Consider the following 20,733-nt stretch of genomic DNA (forward strand, 5'->3'; position numbering starts at 1 on the left):
AACCTTTTGGAACTGGGGAGGTGCCAACCTTCCACCTCCAAGTCCTTTGAGTCACTGAGAAACTGTCATGCAAGGTGCTGCGGGCGGTGGGTGCCGCTCCGAAGGCGGAATTCTTTGGAAAACTCCCCTGCTAGTACAGTACCTGCCGGCGTTTCACTGCGCCTTTCAAACGCGGGCAGTTTGTCAATAAAAGCATCATCCTCTGATAACACAAGCAGAAGAAACGCAAAGGAAAGAAAGAAAGGCAAGAAAGAACAAAAAAGAGCACAGCAAGAATGAAAACACGGATCCCAGGTGAAACCGAGCAGCGCACTTGCGTCAACGCGGAGACAGACGGAGGGGCACCGGCACGGGAAGCAAAGAGCTCCTCGCTGTGCCAGGAATTGGCCAGACTGACACGCAGCCGACGAGGAAAGCACACCAGAACAGCACGGAGGACACGGGGATGGAGCAGCCCTGGCCCTGCTCCCGGACAAACTCCGTGGGACTTTGCCACGGGGAACGGGAGATGGGGACTGACTCCAGCCCCAGCTGCATTGGGGTGTCCCGGCCCCCCGGCCGTGCCTGATCCCAGACCTGCCCATCCCTGCACGCCTCCCAGCCCAGCTTTTCCTCTTCTGGGAATTGCAAGCTGCTCCTCCTCTGCTGTGGGTTTTCCTGGATGCTCACCCAGCATCGGGGGCTGCCCTTGCCTTGGTGGGGACCAGGAGAGGCTTTCCCAAACCCTGTCTGTCTCTGCCTGTGCCCCATCCACCTTTTCCCAAGGTTTAGGTTGGATGCCAGCAGAAAAGGTTCCTCATCCAGAGGGTGCTGGCACTGCCCAGATCCCCAGGGAATGGGCACAACCTGATGCTGCCAGAGCAGCTGCAGGAGGGTTTGGACAGCACTGCCAGGGATGCCCAGAATGGGATTTGGGGTGTCTGTGTGGGCAGGAGTTGGATCAATGATCCCAGTGGATCCCTTCCCACTCAACATAATCTGTGCATGGAGCTGGAACAAAATCTGGGATGCTCCTCCTGGCTGCCCTGTTTGGAGCTCCCTGGTCAGGGGTGACCCCAGAGCCCCAATTTTGGATCTCCTCCAAGGAAATCTCCATGGAGGGTGTGGGACCCCAGCTTCTCCCCCCAGCCCAGCAACCTCATCCCCTCTGCTCAGCACGGGGAGCTCACTAAATCATCAAACAGCAGCTTTTGATCCCAAAAATATACGAGGCAAAAAAAGAAATCCAAACGGAGAGCCTGAGGGAGCTGAAGTGGCAGAGCTCAGCTCGCTCCCATCGCCCTTCCCAGCCTCCCGCAGCCCCTGGCACTGTCCCTGTCCTCAGCCTGGCTGTCCCCTCCCCTGACACCGTGTTCCTGGCACTGTCCCTGTCCTCAGCCTGGCTGTCCCCTGTGTCCCTGTGGCCACCGTGCCCCCTGGCACCGCTCAGGCCACTGCCGGTGCCACCAGCGGTGGCCCGTGGCACAGGGGACGCTCAGGGCTCGCCGTCCCGGTGACATTGTTCCCAGTGACCGGCAGCCGGAGCAGGCACAACACCTGAGAGCGAGGTGACAACAGGACGGAGACGCAGTCGAGACTCCAGCAAAGCCACGGCCACCAGCACCTCCCGGGCAGGGCTGGTGGCAGTGCCACCGCTGCCCGCGGTGACAGCGCGGACAAACCGTGGCCGGTGCACGGAGCTGCCGCCAGGCCGGGTTCTCCAGGGGGTTGGGGAGAAAAGACAAAGGAGGGAAGGAGGGAGGTGATCCTGGGAGAGATGGAGCCGCAGGAGCGAGGGGCTGGCAGCCGGGGATGGAGGAGGAGGAGCGCGGCAGCAGGACAGGGGACGGAGGGGACGGAGGGGACAGAGGGGACAGAGGGGATGGAAGGGGACAGAGGGGACGGAGGGGACGGAGGGGACGGAGGGGACGGAAGGGGACAGAGGGGACGGAAGGGGACAGAGGGGACGGAGGGGACGGAGGGGACGGAGGGGACGGAGGGGACAGAGGGGATGGAAGGGGACAGAGGGGACAGAGGGGACAGAGGGGACAGAGGGGACGGAAGGGGACAGAGGGGACAGAGGGGACGGAAGGGGACAGAGGGGACGGAGGGGACGGAGGGGACGGAGGGGACAGAGGGGACAGAGGGGACAGAGGGGACAGAGGGGACAGAGGGGATGGAAGGGGATGGAAGGGGATGGAAGGGGATGGAAGGGGAGGCGTGGGGGTCCCAGCGCCTGGAGCTGGGAGCTGCCAGCCAGACTCGATTCCCATTCCTCATCTCAGCCCCGGGGTTTTGGCAAATCCCACTTTTCCCAGGACGCGCCTCCGAAAGGAAACGGCAGCGGCAGCGTTCGGTTCTGCCCAGCGCTGGGAAAAGCCACTTCCTTTTCCAAGACCCCTTTTCTGGTACTGCTTTAAGGGCAAGGCGAATTTAAGAACATTCCAAGAGATTTAACATCCCTGGATCCCAAGGTCTGGCTTCCAGCCCCACTCCCCTCCAGGCACAAGCATCCCCTGCAAAAAAAGCTTATTTTACCCCAATTCACAGCCCAGAACCACATTTTCTGTTACAATTCCCTTGACTTTCACCAAACATCCATTTCCCACGACATTTAGAAAAACTTCCCTGGCAGCATCACCCTCCTGATGCGTCACCCCCCTCAAATCCCTTTTAGCATTCAAAGCCCGATGAAACCTGAGGAATCCGACCCCAGGGAATGATCTAGCAATGGAAAGGCCTCGGGAATTCCTGGAGGGCGCAGGAAAGAGGAAAGAACAGCAGTGCTGTGTGCGTTTACCGACGGTGGGAGTGGTGGCTGCGCTCAGGGAATTGGTGGAAGATATGGAAGAAGTACTTTCGGCCCGGGCTAAAGGTGCTACCGGAGGAGGGCTGGAGGAGTGGATGGGAGGGCTAAAAGGCCTGGACTGGAGAGAAACAGAAAAGAACACAAAGTTAAAGAGAATCCACGCAGCAACATTTGCATCAAACAGACAAAATTTTGCCTGGACCCTCCTAACTGCTCTGTGGCACCCCAGAGGAAAAATCGGAATAACTTTAAGTTGTTTTAGTAGCAACGGCATTTTAGCTCGGAGCTGGAAAACCAGATTATCCCCACCCACCCACAGCGAGGGTGGCAGCTCCAGGGGCCGTGGGATGGATGGAAAGGGCTGGCATTGGGAAGGGAGCAGTGCCCACCAGCTGCCAGCTCCCCACGCTCTTGGGGATGTTTTGGGGGTGGTTTTATACCCTCAGCATCAACCCCCAAACCCTCACACTTACCTGGAGCGGCCTGGGGTGGCACACAGGACAGCCCTGCGCTCCTGGGGAGGCTGGCACCGCTCTGCCCTGCCCCCAGACCCTTCCCGGGCACATTCCCACCTCAGCCCCTTCAGCGGCTGGCATCACCAGGCTGGCAGGGCAGCGGTGGCACAGCCCCTTCCCATGGGAATTCATGGACCCCAGAGGAGCACAGCACACCCCAGGGCTCTGCTGTCCCATTCTGGATGGGAATGCCAACCCAGGCCTGGCACAGCCCTGGCACAGCCCCTTCCCATGGGAATTCACAGACCCCAGAGGAGCCCAGCCCACCCTGGGGCCCCACTGTCCTGTTCCAGATGGGAATGCCAGCCCAGCCCTGGCACAGCCCCTTCCCATGGGAATTCATGGATCCCAGAGGAGCCCAGCCCACCCCGGGGCCCCAGCCCTGGCACAGCCCCTTCCCATGGGAATTCATGGACCCCAGAGGAGCCCAGCCCACCCTGGGGCCCTGCTGTCCTGTTCCAGATGGGAATGCCAGCCCAGCCCTGGCACAGCCCCTTCCCATGGGAATTCACAGATCCCAGAGGAGCCCAGCCCTGGCACAGCCCCTTCCCATGGGAATTCACGGATCCCAGAGGAGCCCAGCCCTGGCACAGCCCCTTCCCATGGGAATTCACAGACCCCAGAGCCCCAGCCCGCCCCGGGGCCCTGAATGCCAGCCCAGCCCTGGCACAGCCCCTTCCCATGGGAATTCACAGACCCCAGAGCCCCAGCCCTGGCACAGCCCCTTCCCATGGGAATTCACAGATCCCAGAGGAGCCCAGCCCTGGCACAGCCCCTTCCCATGGGAATTCACGGATCCCAGAGGAGCCCAGCCCTGGCACAGCCCCTTCCCATGGGAATTCACAGACCCCAGAGCCCCAGCCCTGGCACAGCCCCTTCCCATGGGAATTCACAGACCCCAGAGCCCAGCCCTGGCACAGCCCACGTACCACATCGCTGACGGCGGGTTTGCCGGGGGGCAGCTTGGGCCGGGACGGGGGTCGGGGCGGCGGCGGCGGGGGGGTGCCACAGGTGGCCAGCGGCGTTCCGGGGCGAGCCGGGGACGAGGAACCTGCGAGGAACGGGAGCCGTGAGCACCCTGCAGACCCTGCCCATGGAGCTGGCACTGCCCAGCAGCGGGCACGGAGCGTTCCAGGACGGACGATGCCCGCGGAGCCCCGGCAGGGGCTGCTCGGTGCCCAATTCCCTCCACAAAATCGACGTCGGAAGAGTCTTACAGCTTTCCCAAAAAAACCACGGGGTGATGGGTGAAACGCTGCTGCAGGGCTGGCACAAGTGGGAATTGCTCGTGGCAGGGCAAGGTTGGGCTCAGCAAAGAAGGGGATTTGGGAAGAGAAAGGATTTGCTGGGAGCACAACACGGCTCCCAAGCCGCTGGAAGAGGCTCCCCAAGAAGGGAGCTGAGCTCAGGGCTGCTGTGCCTGCTGCACAGGGGGTTTTGTGCCAAATGGGAATTCCAACAAACGTCTCACGAGAGATCCAGGAGCCTGCTTTGCTCCACACACAGGAATTCCTTCCAGGAGAAGCCCAGCGGGAACTGGAGCTTGGCAGAGGGGCACCAGGAGGGAACGCAGAGCTCAGAGCCAGGGTAGCTGAGCCAGTGCTTGTCACCAACATTCATGGAGCTCAGCAGCTCCATGCCTCAGACTGCTGAGATGGCAACTCAATAATTGCCCCACTTACGAGAGAATAATTCCCTGAGTTCTGTGGGTGATAGCTCAGATTGAGCAAAGATCAAAGCTGGATTTATAGAAACAAGAAGAGGTGAAGGAGAGCAGGCTCAGGCAAGAGAGGGCCTGGCTTAAAGGGAGTAAATTCCAGTCATTCCTTTGCACAACTCCAAAATTCAAGCCACTTTTATTTCAAAGCCTAACTTGGGAACCAAAGTTTGAATTTTTCCTTTCTTATGCCAAGAAAAGCCTGACAAAATAGGGAATGTTGAGGGAAAATAACCTTGCAGGATGGAGTGTCACAGGATGGAGCCTTGTAGGGAGGGTTCTGTGGCCACCAGGTAGCCAAAGGCTGGCCAGACGGTGGCTTCCACCCAGGGAATGGATATTTCCTACACCACAAACTGACAGCATGTGGAAAGCAGCATGGAATCAGAAATGTGCTGGAATTCTGGCCTTGGAGCAACGTGGGGTGGTGGAAGGGGGTTGGAACAAGACGAGCTTTGAGATCCCTTCCAGCCCAGCCCTTCCACCGTGCCCCTGCGCAGGTGCCCAGCCCTGCCTTGGTGCCACCAGGCAGGAGGAGATCCTGGGGTGGCTCTGCTCCACAGCACCCCAAAACCAGCCTCGGAAAGGCGGGAGGGGTGGGAGAGGTGCTGGATGTGTGCCACTTTCAGAGGAGTTGCAGCATTTTTGTGTGGCTGTGTCCACACTTTCATTTCCCAGCTTGCTGCCCAGACTGAGGCAGGAGAAATTCCTGGGGCAGGGACGTGGATCTTCTGGGAGAAGACAGACAGGAGAAATTCCTGGGGCAGGGACGTGGATCTTCTGGGAGAAGATTGAGACAGGAGAAATTCCTGGGGCAGGGACGTGGATCTTCTGGGAGAAGACAGACAGGAGAAATTCCTGGGGCAGGGATGTGGATCTTCTTGGGACAGGCTTCTCCATCCCTGCACCCCCACGGGGGCAGCCCTGGCACGGCTCAATCCTGTGCTCAGCTGGAGAGAGGTGCAGGATGAATCCTGGCGTTTCCTGCTCCTGGAGGCTCCTGGAGAAGTTCCAGCTCCAGCTGGACACCGCAGCCCCCACGGGGACCCCGTCCAACCCCCCGAGCCAGCACAGAAAAGCCACCAGCACTGAAGCAAAGCCACATCTGCAGCACCAGCCACGCTCAGGGGACCCTCCTGCAGGTGACAGAGCCCCCGGGCAGTGACACAAATTCCGAGGAGGGTGGCAGGGCTCGGACACGGAGTCCACCACCAGTGCAGGTTCCTCAAGGCTCTGATTCCCCCAAAAATCACCTTTGGTGGATGCGGGGTGGCAGCACGGGGCTGAGCCGGGCTCAGGCTGCAGCTCCTCGAGCAGGGAGCCTCCCGCGGCTCCTCTGCCTTAATCAACATCCATAATTAAGCAGGTGAAGGCAGGCAGAGCCAGCAGCTTCTCCCGGGGGAGACGCTCACTCCGGAACTCATCTCCCCATCCACGCTCAGAGCCAGGAGGAGCCCAGCACCATTCCCACCTGGGAATTACCGGGATGTGAGCAAAGAGAAAAGAAATAAACCCCAACCCCGGATCTGAGGCTCGGCTTGGAGGGTTTACCTGAACCACTTCTATCCCCACAGAGGACACCACGGCACCAACACCAACACCACCAACACCAACACCACCACCAACCCCAACCCCGTGCGGGGCGGCAGCGCTGCGGGGAGGTTCGGGATGGGCAGAGGGAAGGGAGCAAGGCCGGCCAGGCTGGCAGCAGGACGCTCGCTGGTGGCACACGGCAGGCAGGAGGGGCACCGGGGGCACACGGCAGCACACCCCAGCTCAGCACGTACCGCTGGCCGGTCCGGGGGACGAGACCACCGCGCGGTAGGTGGGCGGCGGAGGGGGCGGCGGGGTGGCTCTTTGACCCGGCCCGAAATCTTTGGGAGAGGCGACGGGCTCGGCGGAATCATCCTGAAGGTGGGGATGCTCGGGAAGCTTCTTGGGAGCGTCTTGCAGCACCAGCGGCGAGGGCAGCGGGCGGGGAGGCTCGGCCGGGCCGCCCGCCGCCGGGGACGGAGCCTTGGGCCGGGGTGACAATTCCGGAGCTGCGTTTTCCGGGGATTGGTCGGAAAAATTGACCCACTTGTCTTCCGCCGTGGCAGCAGCAGATTTAGGGGACGGCACGGGGCCAAAGATGCTGTCCAAGTCATTGATGGACGGGAGGTTGTCCCGTTTGGGCTCTGCTGCTGCCTGGTCCCCTCCTGTGGTCAGAGGAGGTTTATTTTACACCGGGCGTTAAGTGAGGGCTGCGCTACTCTCTACGGGCTCTACGTCTACGGGAGAGGCTCTAAAATCATCTCTATTTATATAATTCATGGGCAAGAACGTTTCCAGCACAGCCAGGTGTGACATGGAAATGAATCCCGCGGGATCCAAAGGCTGGAGGAAGGAGCATGCACCACGAGCCAGCACTCACAGCCAAGAAATCCCAAATTCCCCCCGAATTTACAGCCTTTTTTGTCCTCTAAACCACATCACGTCCTTAGCAGCAGCTCTGATTTATCAGCAGGTATCAAAGGTGTGCACTCAGCGCTCTGGCACGCCCCACACTCTCTCTATATATATATTTATAAACACTCAGGTATAAATATATATATTTAGACATGCTGGTTGGACACTGCCGGAGCCTGGGCATGCAGCACAGGATGGACACGGGGGGTGAATTCCAGGCACAGGGAATGCAGCCCAGCCACAAGCACGAACAGGTCGGAATTTCGGGGCACAGATGGGGATTTTGGGGCACAGATGGGGATTTCGGGGCACAGATGGGGATTTCGGGGCACAGATGGGGATTTCGGGGCTCTGCTCACTGAGCCACCACACACCAGCAATTCCACCAAAAAACCAAACAAACCAAGCATTTCACATCCAGGGAAGGGAGAGCATAACACTAAATGCCCTCCGGGATCCTCGTGGCACCATCACCCCATCCCTGCTCCTTTATTTGGGGGCTCCATCCGTGGTTCTACATTTAGGGAGGGGATGGGGATAAAACAGGAATTTGCTGAACCAGACAAAACCAGAGCTCAGCCGCTTGCTTGACACACACACAAGGCACAGCCCAGCAAATGATGGGGCATTTGCTGCTGGGAATGGATGGATGGATGGACATGGACACCCTGGCTGCTCCCACCAGCAGGAAAATGGGGATTTGGGAGCACAGATGAGGGGGTGGTGGACAGAGCAGGGGGCTCCTCGTGGCACAGGGGTTTCACCCCGAGGGGCTCTGGCTGGCCCCAGGCAGTGCCCTCTCCCAGGCTCTGCCTTCCCTGCTCAGATCCTGCTTTTCCACCAGCCAGCACCATGAATTATATTTTTGGAAGCACCCGTGGCTGCATTCAACACCTTTCCATCCCTGCCCTCGGGGTGTCCCTCATGCCCAGCACCGTTTTCCTTCCCTGCCCTGGGCTGCAGGATCAGGGGGGCTTTTCCCACCTCTCAGCAGGGATTTGGGGGAGCAGCTCCCTGCCACAGGCAGACCCTGCACACCTCTGCTTTCCTCAGCACAGGCAGGAGCAGGGCTCTGGAATTGGGGATGTATCCCAGCTTTCAGCAGAGCCAACCCTGTGCTGCATTCCCAGAGCGACTGATCCAAAGGCAGGGATGGTGTAAGGAACATGAATTTCACCGACTCGGGAGGCAAAACCATCTTTGTGCTGCTTCTACTGCAGCATCCACTGAGACACCACCGAGCTGGGGCTGCCCCTGCTTCCCTGGCAGTGCCCAGGGCCAGGCTGGACGGGGCTTGGGGCAGCCTGGCACAGCGGGAGCTGGGAACTGGGACGGGCAGAAACTCCTCCCAACCCAGCCCAGGCCAGAACTCCCCGAATCCCAAGCAAAGAGGATGGACAGGGACCAAACCCATGCCCAGAATGCAGCCACGGGGACGTGTCTCCCTGGAGCTGGGGGTGGCCCTGTCCCCTTCCCAGAGCTGGGACTGGCCCTGTCCCCTTCTCAGTGTCACCCCAGAGCTGGGGGTGGCCCTGTCCTGTTCCCAGTGCCATCCCAAGACTGGGACTGGCCCTGTCCCCTTCCCAGGGCTGGGGAGGTCCCTGTCCTGTTCCCAGTGCCACCCCAGGGCTGGGACTGGCCCTGTCCCCTTCCCAGGGCTGGGACTGGCCCTGTCCCCTTCCCAGTGCCATCCCAAGACTGGGACTGGTCCTGTCCCCTTCCCAGTGCCATCCCAGGGCTGGGGATGGGCATGTCCCCTTCTCAGTGTCATCCCAGAGCTGGGGATGGCCCTGTCCCCTTCCCAGAGCTGGGGATGTCCCTGTCCCCTTCCCAGGGCTGGGACTGGTCCATGTCCCCTTCCCAGTGCCATCCCAGAGCTGGGGGTGGCCCTGTCCCCTTCCCAGAGCTGGGGATGTCCCTATCCATTTCCCAGTGCCATCCCAGGGCTGGGGCTGGCCCTGTCCCACCCCGGCCGGGGCTGCCCGTCCCCCCGGTCCCCTCCCGGTTACCGATGGCCGGGGGCAGGGGGGAGCCGGTGCGCGGCGGCGTGGCCGGGACGTTCTTCGGGGGCAGCGGCGGCGGGGCTGGAACAGAGCACAGGGACGGGGAATTCAGCTGGAGAGCGCCGGGAGCCCGGGAAGGAGCCCGGGAAGGAGCCCGGGAATGCCGGACGGGATCGGGATCACGCTGGCAGGAGGGATGGACGAGCTCCACGCCCCGGCCTTGGGCACCGCAGGGATCCAGGAGCAGCCCTGGGAATCCATCCCATCCCTCCCCACCCCCGCACGGAGGAGGAATTCCTCCCGATATCCCGGGAATTCTTCCCGATACCCCGGGAATACTTCCCCAATATCCCGGGAATTCTTCCCAAAACCCCGGGAATACTTCCCCAGTATTCCGGGAATTCTTCCCAAAACCCCGGGAATACTTCCCCAATATCCCGGGAATTCTTTCCGGGAATTCTTCCCGATACCCCGGGAATACTTCCCCAATATCCCGGGAATTCTTCCCAAAACCCCGGGAATACTTCCCCAATATCCCGGGAATTCTTCCCAAAACCCCGGGAATACTTCCCGATACCCCGGGAATACTTCCCCAATATCCCGGGAATTCTTCCCAAAACCCCGGGAATACTTCCCCAATATCCCGGGAATTCTTTCCGGGAATTCTTCCCAAAACCCCGGGAATTCTTTCCCAATATATCCCGGGAATTCTTCCCGGGAATTCCTCCCAATACCCCGGGAATTTTTCCCAATATCCCGGGAATTCTTTCCCAATATCCCGGGAATTCTTCCCCAATATCCCGGGAATTCTTCCCCAATATCCCGGGAATTCTTTCCAGGAATTCTTCCCGATACCCCGGGAATTCTTCCCCAGTATCCCTGGAATTCTTTCCGGGAATTCTTCCCATTATCCCGGGAATTCTTCCCCGATACCCCGGGAATTCTTCCCCGATACCCCGGGAATTCTTCCCGCTACCCCATCCATCCCTGCCCTCCGGCAGTTTCTGTTGGGTTTGATGGAATTTTCCCCCTTTTTGCACATCCCAGCCTTCGCTCCTGCTCCAACCCCCTAAATTCCCATTTTAATTAAACCTGGATCCTCCGAGGCTGCGTGGATCCGGGATGGGGAATGCTGGGGTTAATTAACAGCGGCTAATTAGCCAGCTGTGCTTTACGGGGGCATTTCTGCAGAGGGGAAGCTGCAATCCAAATCTGGGATTGGGGCTGTGCTGCTCTCCCCAGTGTTATCCCGGAAAAACCGGCGCTTCCAGCTTTTCCAGCCAAGTGAACATGCAGGGTCAGGATCCATCCCATCCCTCCATTCCTTATCAATCCCACTCCCTCCTCCACCCCACAGCGCTGCCGCCCAAGCCAAAAAAAGAAAAAAAAAAAAAAACCCTTTAATTTAAAATATTGTGGAGCTGCACAGCCTGGATGAGGACAGCTCAAACCTTTGACCTGATTTCTGGACATATTAATTGATTTCCACGGTCACTTACTTCCAGTTGGAAAAGGTCTCGGAAGTTTTGGGGACTCGACGTTTGTGTTGATGGGCTGGACTGACCCCCATATCTCAGGCTGGTCCAGAGCAGCTGAAAAATCAAAAATAAACATTCGAAAGCAATGAAAAACCCAAATGTTTTCCTCCCATCACCCAAACACATGGATGAGGCACCGAGGCTCTGGGAAAAGAGGGCCCAGACAGTGCCAGAAACCTCATTAATTAAAACAGGGGAGCTCTGTAATGGTGGATAATTAAAATCCTGTCTGATTCTGAAGCAGGACGTGCAATTAGTTTGACACTTATGCTGCTTGACAAACAAAACAATGCCAGGGATGGATTTGGAGGCTTACTATGGGAAGGAAAACATTGTATTGATGGCCAAAGTGGTCTGGAATTTTAGGATATGCAAACAAAAAAAAACCCATCAGGTAGTAAAATGAAAAGATAATTGTATTCCCAGGGAATAAAGGGGGAGAAAAAAAGATATTTTTGTATATAATGTAGATTTCTGGGAGTTTTTGTGCAGAGAACTGCTTGCAAACACTGCTTTGATTAAAAGAATTAACTGGAGCCTTTAATGACAGGACATAACGAGGCTACAGGGCAGTGACCCTCCAGGAGGAGGAGGAGGAGGAGATCTCTGGGAAGAACCCGCTGCAGGGCGTGGATGGGGTTGGTTTTGGGGAAAACAAGTCTTGCAAGGCTCCTGGGCTTTGGGAAAGCTGGGAAAATCAGCTTTGCAAGGAAGCCAAGTGTCTCTGTGTTAAAGGAGGGAAAAAATGACATTTTGGAGATGGCATTTCCTAGGCATGGAAGGGTGCAAGGTTTGGCCAGAATCCTGGCTGGAGTTAAACCCCCCTGCTCCAGGGTGAAGGCTGGGCTGGAAAATCCTGAGTTTTTATATTGTTGAGCTGTTCCCTGTCAGGATCTCTCCCAGACCTCATAATTAACTAATTGACTTAAGCTCTTGCTCTGTTTCCACCCAGCCCGAATTAACCCCCAAGGTGGCCACAGGTCCTTCAAGCCCTGCCCGGGCTGGTTCCTCCTCCAGCAGGAGGGCTGGGAGCTGGGAATCGGGGAATTGTCCCGCTTGGAAAAGCCCTCGGAGCCCACGGAAGCGCCAGCTCCACCCTGACCTTGTCCCCAAGTGCCACATCCACACGGGTGTGAAATCCCTCCAGGAACGGGGATCCACCCCTGCCAGGCCTGGGCAACCTTCCCATGGCCCTGCCCGGAGATGCCACCGTGGCCCAAAGTCACCCGGCCCCAAAGACACCCACCATGGTCCCAAAGTCACCCAGCCTGGCCCCAAAGTCACCCAGCCCCAAAGACACCCACCCTGGCCCCAAAGACACCCACCCTGGCCCCAAAGACACCCACCCTGGCCCCAAAGACACCCACCCTGGCCCCAAAGACACCCACCATGGCCCCAAAGTCCCTCATCCATACCCCAAACTCACCCAGACCCCAAACTCACCCAGACCCCAAACTCACTCACCAGGCCCTGAAATTTGGGAACAGACTGGGCACCCTGTCCCCAAACTCACCAGGTCCCCAAACTCCCTTGCCCCAGCCCCAAAGTCACCCACCATGGTCCCAAACTCCCTTGCCCAGACCCCAAACTCACCCAGACCCCAAACTCACTCACCAGGTCCCCAAATGTGGGGATAGGGTGGGCACCCTGTCCCCAAACTCACCAGGTCCCCGAACTCCCTCACCACGCCCCCAAAGTCACCCACCATGGACCCAAACTCCCTCACCCAGACCCCAAATGTGGGGATAGGGTGGGCACCCTGTCCCCAAACTCACCATGGCCCCAAAGTCGACAGGTCCCCAAACTCCCTCGCCCTAGCCCCAAAGTCACTTGCCACGCCCCAAAAGCCCTTGGCTTGGCCCCAAATGTCCTTGTTCCAGCCCCAAAGTCACTTGCCACGACCCAAAACCCATCAGCCTGGCCCCAAAATCACTTGCCATGCCCCAAAACCCCTCGGCCATGCCCCAAAACCCCTCGGCCATGCCCCAAAAGCCCTCACCCTGGCCCCAAAGTCACTGGTCATGCCCCAAAACCTCTCGGCCATGCCCCAAAGTCACTTGCCATGCCCCAAACACCATCGCCCTGGCCCCAAACACCATCGCCCTGGCCCCAAGACCCCTCGGCCGTGCCCCAAGACCCCCTGACCCAAACTCACCATCCAGCTTGTGCTCCTCGAAGGCTGACTCCAGCGGGGGCCCGAAGAGCGGGGCCAGCGCCGCGGGATCCTCCCCGGCTTTCCTGCTGGGGCCAGAGGAGCAGCCATGAGGAGCAGGTTTGTGCTCCCACCCCACCTCCCAGGCAAGCACAACAGGTTTTGAGGATTGATCATCCCCCAGACCAATGAGGAGCTGGCGAAACTCGGGCTTCCAGGTGGGAAAAAGGGAAAGGCCGGCGGCGCCGCAGCAGCTGCCGGGACGCTGAGTTGTTTTAGGGTTCGCCAAAACTTTCATGGAAAAGGATTTAAAAAAAAAATAAATTCTTGATATCTGGGCCATGCTCTGGTGCAACACACCTTGAGCTGACCCCTGGAGCTGCACAGGGCACGTTCCCAGGGAGATTTGGCTTTATTCCATACAAACTTGCATGTTTGCTGTCCTAAATCAATACATCCCCCCGAGCTTGGCCAGCTCCCTACGGATCAGGCTCAAGGTGGCTTCCAGCAGGGAATGTCCTTGGAGCTTCTGGTGGTGAACAGGGATGGACACTGAGCATCCCAACCAGCACCAGCCCCTCTGTCCTGCCAAAATCCTGGAATGGTTTTGGCTGGAAAGAGTTGAAATCCCACCCAGTGCCACCCCTGCCATGGAAAGGACACCTTCCACCGTCCCAGGCTGCTCCAAACCCTGTCCAGCCTGGCCTTGGGCACTGCCAGGGATCCAGGGGCAGCCACGGCTGCTCTGGGAATTCCATCCTCCCAGGGAACAATTCCTTCCCAAATCCCATCGAAGCCCTCCAGCTTCCCACCAAGCCCAGTGCGAGTGGGAATGTCCCAAAGGACTGGGATGAGGAGCTTGAGCCTGGGACGAGCCCAGCCAGAATTAACTGGAGGCGTTAACGACAGGACATAACGAGGCTACAGGGCAGTGACCCTCCAGGAGGACCAGGAGGAGGAGAACGAGGAGGAGGAGAACGAGGAGGAGGAGGACCAGGAGGAGGAGGACCAGGAGGAGGAGGACCAGGAGGAGGAGGACCAGGAGGAGGAGGACCAGGAGGAGGAGGACCAGGAGGAGGAGGACCAGGAGGACCAGGAGGAGGAGGACCAGGAGGAGGAGGACCAGGAGGAGGAGGACCAGGAGGAGGAGGACCAGGAGGAGATCTCTGGGAAGAACCCGCCGCAGGGCGTGGATGGGGTTGGTTTTGGGGAGAACACGCCTTGCAAGGTTCCTGGGCTTTGGGAAAGTCGGGAACATCCGCTTTGGAAGGCAGCACTGACCTGGCGGGGTCGGGCGTGGAGCGCCGGGGCCGCGTCACCTCCTCACCTGGGACAGGACACACAGGGATCAGAGCCACCCCCCGTGTCCCCGCGGGGTCACAGGGCTGTGCCACCCACCCTGCCGTGCACAGACCCCGGCGGGAAATCCTGCTTTTAATTCCCATTTATTCTGCTTTTAACTCCCATTTTATTCTGCTTTTAACTCCATTTTATTCTGCTTTTAACTCCCATTTTATTCTGCTTTTAACTCCCATTTTATTCTGCTTTTAACTCCCATTTTATTCTGCTTTTAACTCCCATTTTATTCTGCTTTTAACTCCCATTTTATTCTGCTTTTAACTCCCATTTTATTCTGCTTTTAACTCCCATTTTATTCTGCTTTTAACTCCCATTTTATTCTGCTTTTAACTCCCATTTTATTCTGCTTTTAACTCCATTTATTCTGCTTTTAATTCTGATTTTATTCTGCTTTTAATTCTGATTTTATTCTGCTTTTAATTCCCATTTTATTCTGCTTTTAATTCCCATTTTATTCTGCTTTTAACTCAATTTATTCTGCTTTTAACTCCCATTTATTCTGCTTTTAATTCCGATTTTATTCTGCTTTTAATTCCCATTTTATTCTGCTTTTAACTCCCATTTTATTCTGCTTTTAACTCCCATTTTATTCTGCTTTTAACTCCCATTTTATTCTGCTTTTAACTCCCATTTTATTCTGCTTTGAACTCCGATTTTATTCTGCTTTTAATTCCCATTTATTCTGCTTTTAATTCCCATTTATTTCCTCCCTCAGGTAGGGAGCTGCACTGCTACAGGATGCAGTTTTTTTTTGGTTTTTATGTGTTTTGATGGAATTAATGTGTATTGTGTATTAGTATTGATTAAAGTTTTATATTTTTGTGGTTTTGATGCGTTAGCTTAGTGAATTTATAAAGTTTAGTAAATATGGGTTTTTTTAGTTTTTATTTGGTTAGAGGTAGGGTTTTTTTAAGTTTGGTTATTTTTTTTTTGCTTTGGGTGTATGTTTTAGAGGTTTTTTTAAGAGGATTGGATATGTTATTATTATTATTATGTTTGGTAGTTTGATTATGGGTAATTGGAGTTGGTTTATCTTTGGTGGTACTTTTTTTTTAGTTTTTTTTTTTTAATTTATGTATTTGCTGTGTTAGAGTAGTAGTAGATTTTTTATTTCATTTTTTTAATGTTTTTTTTGTAATTGTGTAGGAAGAATTATAGTTTCGTTTGTGGGGTGTATTTATTTTTTATTATTTGAGGAATGTTTATGTCAGATATTAGAATTTTTGATTTGTATTGTTGAGATTTGAAGAAGGGTTTTTTTAATTTTTTTTTTTTTTTTTAGTTTTTTTATGATGTCCCAGGGATGTCCCCCACACCTTCTCCAGGGAAAAATTTGGGAGCCACCAGCTCTGCCAGGAGCACTTGAACCCAAATTGAACTCACTCACAAACCCCTCCAAGGTGCAAGGCTGCTGTTTGCAGACTCCAGGAGATACTTACTGGATAAATTCCTTTTAATCGTGCCCTGGAAGGAGAACACAGGAATAAGGGGGACGCTCAGGGACAGGGGCGCGTGCCATGGTCACCCCAGGATGAGAACCCGGCAGGGGTGGCAGGAGCTGCCCGAGGGGACATTCCCTGAGCTCCGGGGAGCGGAAAAACCCACGGAAAACCCACAGGAGAACCCCACAGGAGAACCCCACAGGAGAACCCCACAGGAGAACCCCACAGGAGAACCCCACAGAAGAAGAAAGAACCCCACAGAAGAAGAAAGAACCCCACAGAAGAAGAAAGAACCCCACAGGAGAAGAAAGAACCCCACAGGAGAAGAAAGAACCCCACAGGAGAAGAAAGAACCCCACAGGAGAAGAAAGAACCCCACAGGAGAAGAAAGAACCCCACAGGAGAAGAAAGAACCCCACAGAAGAAGAAAGAACCCCACAGAAGAAGAAAGAACCCCACAGAAGACCCCTGAGCTCTGCTGTCCCCGGTGCCACGTCCCCAGGAACGTGAATCCCTCTGGGAACGGGGATCATCCCCCGGCTCGTGGGGCAAAACCCAACCCCACCAAGCTCGGCACTGGGGACATCCCAGAGCCACAGTGGCACCTCCAGGGATTGTCACCCCGTGGTGTTAGCGAGGTGCCACCCTCACTGGGGTGGCACGGGGGGGTGTGACACCACCAGCAGCTGTCCCCACCCCAGGGCCCACCACCCCTCCATGAACCCCATCCCCAGGTTCTTACCGGGCTGCGCCGCTGCGGTCAGCGAGAGGGGGAGAGAAGAGACACCTGGTCAGAGAGTGACACATCAGCACCCCAGGGTTGTCCCCAAGGTCCCCAGCTGGGAGAGCCCCCCAGGGGAACCCAAATCCTGGGAAATGGGGCGGGATTTCCCCGCGGGAAGGTGAGTTCTCTTGGAGAAACCCCAATGGCTCCGGGGATGTGGATATTGATATTGTCCTGCCTTCTCCTCCCTTTGGATGTGCCACAACCCAAGTAAAAGCGAGCACTTATGTGGGAATCCAGGGAATCCCCCTGGGACCCTGGCAGGGTCAGGAACCCCCTGGACAGAGCCCCCAGAGACACTGCCTGTGATCTCTGGCCATGGAAAAGAGTTTTCAATCTTACAGGATCAATTACCAGCTCTGAGTGTTTGATATAAGCAATAATTAAGTGTGGCACGGGTGCAAAAGTAAAATTTTAGGATTCTAGATGAGGGGTCCAAAGGGGACAAGCTGGAGGATATTGGGTGTGCCTTGTCCTTTTTCTCCTTCTTCATGCCCTCCATGTCTCACTGTGGTGTTGGCATTTTTCTGTTGGTTCAGGCTGGGGACACACTGTCCAACGTAGGTGACAGATATTGGCACGTTCTTGTAAATCCAGCCCAGGGAGTTTCTGGTATTTAATGTTTGTCACATCCCACTGAGGGCAGAGCCCCACACGCTGCCCTGCAGGACAGAGCTGGGCAGGGCAGCAGAACATGTGAGAGATAAACAGAATAAACAACCTGGAAACCAGCACAGACCAATTATGGCTTCTGCTTTGGCAACAAAGCAAAAAAACAGACTTTTTACAATTTTGGGATCATCAATAGCTCAGATTCCAACACTTACACACCTTGTTCAAATTCTTGGACCCAAACTACATCCCCAAAGCACGCTCAGAGCCAAGGCCAGCTCTAATTTTACACATTCTATTTTAAAACGCTCTAAGTCAGCGATAAAGCAAATTAAGCTTCATTCTAGAAGGGCAGGATTTGTTATTTGCTTTTGGCGTTTCAGCTCTAGAGACGGGACAAGAGCACACACAAAGCCGGCTTAGAAATATTCCAGGAGATAAAAATTACTTTTCTTACCGGACTTTTCCTCTAAAAGAAGGCAGGGAGAGAGAAAAAAAAAGAAGGAATGAGAAGGTGAGGGAATTTTTTATAAAGAGAAAGCAAAGATTTGTGTCTGGTTAAAATCAAAGCAGAGGGACAGGAGTGCTGCAGCTTCGCCCCTCACGTGGGAGACTGGAAGGACAGGGAGCGTTTAGAAATTCGTGTCTGAGCCGTTTTACATGAAAAAAAATCCATTATTTAATCATTTTTGCCATTTGTAATCCTGGAATGCCACCAAACAGAAACTCCCTGGCTGGGAAGCAGAAACAAAGCACAGGGATTTTGTTTCCCTTTGGCTTGGAGAGTCACTCACACCTGAGATCCAGGTCGTTTATAAATCATGGAAAGCTTGGTCTGGGAAGGCACTTAAGCTCTCACTAAAAGCTCCTGAAAGCCCAGAATCCAATCTTTTCATGGCTGCTCGGGCTGAGCCATCAGGAATTCCCATCAGGAATCTCAACAAGCCTTAGGAAAAGCAGAGGGGGCCTTTATGCCAGGATGGACTAAGGAAAAATGACCTTTCCTTCTGGGAACCTGGATTCACCTCCAGGGTGAGAAACATCCATCTGAAACCCCATGGAAAATCCCACAGATGCTTCCCTGGCTTGGGAGTCAGGGCAAGCCCCTGAATGATGATGGCTGAAAATTCCCCTTGAGTGAAAAATGAGGATAAGATGGGGGGGAAAAAAAACCCAAGGAATAATACATCCTGAGCTTTTTTATGAGCAGGAAAGGGAATTTTGGAGATGTTTTGAAGTGGAAACATCATTTCAATACATCTGAGCAACACCTGCAGCCACTGCCCTGCAGACCAGACCCCCAAATAAGGACACCAAAGCCAGGGGGACACCGAGTTTGGGATGATCCCAGGGGATCACCACTGCCACAGGGCAGCTGGTTTGGAGCTGCCAGACGAATTTGGTCATATCAGAGCCCCAGACTCGAGCAGCTGAGAACAAAACCAATCCCCAGACAAGGCGAGGAGAGGCTGGATTCACACCTACGCAGGGGACCCTCAGCCAAGCCCATCTGATCCTAAATGCAAACACAGCCAGGCTAAGGAGCTGGCCACAGAGATCCCGACCCTCCAGCTGCCCAGAGGAATTCTGAATCCCCTAGGAAGGGGCTGCTGTAATAAACTCCTGGCTGGGTAATTAACCCAGCAAACGAAGCAGAACTGATCCCAGGGAGAGCCCCCGGGAGCACTCGTGCATTTTGGGACCATTTTGGGTCATTTGGGTGCAGCCCTGGCTGGGCTCTGGTGCTGCCCAAGGTGGATCCATGGAGGAGATGCTTTGGAGAAATCCCTAATTTATTCTTTAGCTCTGCCCTGTCTCTGCTCCAGGATAGCCTGAACAAGGCATCAGCATGACCAAATTTATCTGGGAGCTACAAACCAATAGCTGGTGACACCTCTGGGGGGAAAAGACTGGGGGAAAGAAAGAAAGAAAGACAGACTGGGGGGAAAGAAAGAAAGAAAGAAAGACTGGGGGGAAAGAAAGAAAGACAGACTGGGGGGAAAGAAAGAAAGACAGAAAGACAGACTGGGGGGGAAAGACAGAAAGACAGAAAGACAGACTGGGGGGGAAAGACAGAAAGACAGACTGGGGGGGAAAGACAGAAAGACAGACTGGGGGGGAAAGACAGAAAGACAGACTGGGGGGAAAGACAGAAAGACAGACTGGGGGGAAAGACAGAAAGACAGACTGGGGGGAAAGACAGAAAGACAGACTGGGGGGAAAGACAGAAAGACAGAAAGAAAGACTGGGGGGAAAGACAGAAAGACAGACTGGGGGGAAAGACAGAAAGACAGACTGGGGGGAAAGACAGAAAGACAGAAAGACAGACTGGGGGGAAAGACAGAAAGACAGAAAGACAGACTGGGGGGAAAGACAGAAAGACAGAAAGAAAGACTTGGGGAGAAAGAAAGAAAGAAAGACTTGGGGAGAAAGAAAGAAAGAAAGACTTGGGGAGAAAGAAAGAAAGAAAGACTTGGGGGAAAAAAAGACAGACTGGGGGGAAAAAAAGACAGACTGGGGGGAAAAAAAGACAGACTGGGGGAAAAAAAGAAAGCCTGGGGGGACTCACCACGGGGGATGGAGAAAGTGCAATGTTGCCTACGGAGGCCTTGAGCTCGTCCACGGTGGCGGCGCTGCGCAGGACGTCCTTGGCCTGCAGGGGTTTGATCTTGATGTTGAACTTCTTGTGCGCCTCCTCCTCCTCCTCCGACTCGCTGGAGGAGTAGAAGTGCTTTCCTTTGGTAGGTAGAGCAGAGTTAAGGAATTTCCCTGCCTCGGTGCTCCCCAGGCTCACTGGAGAAGGGAATCTGGTGGTCCCCAAGCGCCAAGCCCAAAACGGGGCAGGAAATCCTGGGCTGGGCTGCCACTGCTGCATCCCTGCTCTCAGGGGTACGTCCCTGTCTGGATTTCATGGAATTGCTCAGGTTGGAAAAGCCCTGTGAGACAATCCACCCCCCAGTGCTGCCCCGTGTCCCCAAGTGCCACATCCACACGGATTTTAAATCCCTCCGGAGTTAAACTGCACAGCCCCACAACTGCCCCGGGGAATTCCTTTTCCATGAAGAGATTTTCCTAATATCCAACCTAAACCTCCCCTGGAATTTGAGGTCATTTGTTCACCCTCCTCCTGTCCCGGCCCCACCTGGCTCCACCCTCCTTGTCACAAACCAGAAGCTCCTCCCTGATCCTCCTTTTCTCCGGGATAATTATGGACATTTTGGTCTCCTTGGAGCGTCCCATGGGATGTTCCCCCACTCCTCATTTCACAGCAGTGAACCAAAAACAATTCAAATGCCCCAGGTAATTCCCTTAGGAATTCAGCTTTATCTGTGGAGAGCCAGCTCCAAATGAAAACCAGGAGGTGGAAATAATTAT

At 55.3% G+C, this 20,733-nt stretch overlaps 1 protein-coding gene across 1 annotated transcript in view; it reads right to left on the reverse strand.

Moving 5' to 3' along the window:
• Positions 1-20,733, reverse strand: part of SGIP1 (SH3GL interacting endocytic adaptor 1) — a 52,297-nt gene that overhangs the window by 15,018 nt on the left and 16,546 nt on the right. Inside the window, exons 7-17 of the mRNA XM_085586112.1 lie at positions 19,928-20,103; positions 17,816-17,827; positions 16,705-16,716; positions 15,960-15,984; positions 14,443-14,488; positions 13,165-13,250; positions 10,971-11,063; positions 9,478-9,552; positions 6,808-7,218; positions 4,233-4,354; positions 2,780-2,906 (exon numbers count right to left, since the gene is read on the reverse strand). Coding sequence (XP_085442238.1) covers positions 2,780-2,906; positions 4,233-4,354; positions 6,808-7,218; positions 9,478-9,552; positions 10,971-11,063; positions 13,165-13,250; positions 14,443-14,488; positions 15,960-15,984; positions 16,705-16,716; positions 17,816-17,827; positions 19,928-20,103 — 1,185 coding nt within the window. The remainder of the gene's footprint in view (positions 1-2,779; positions 2,907-4,232; positions 4,355-6,807; positions 7,219-9,477; positions 9,553-10,970; positions 11,064-13,164; positions 13,251-14,442; positions 14,489-15,959; positions 15,985-16,704; positions 16,717-17,815; positions 17,828-19,927; positions 20,104-20,733) is intronic.

Source organism: Lonchura striata, chromosome 8 (assembly GCF_050655825.1).
Source record: "Lonchura striata isolate lonStrDom1 chromosome 8, ASM5065582v1, whole genome shotgun sequence".
Classification (NCBI taxonomy): Eukaryota; Metazoa; Chordata; class Aves; order Passeriformes; family Estrildidae; genus Lonchura; species Lonchura striata.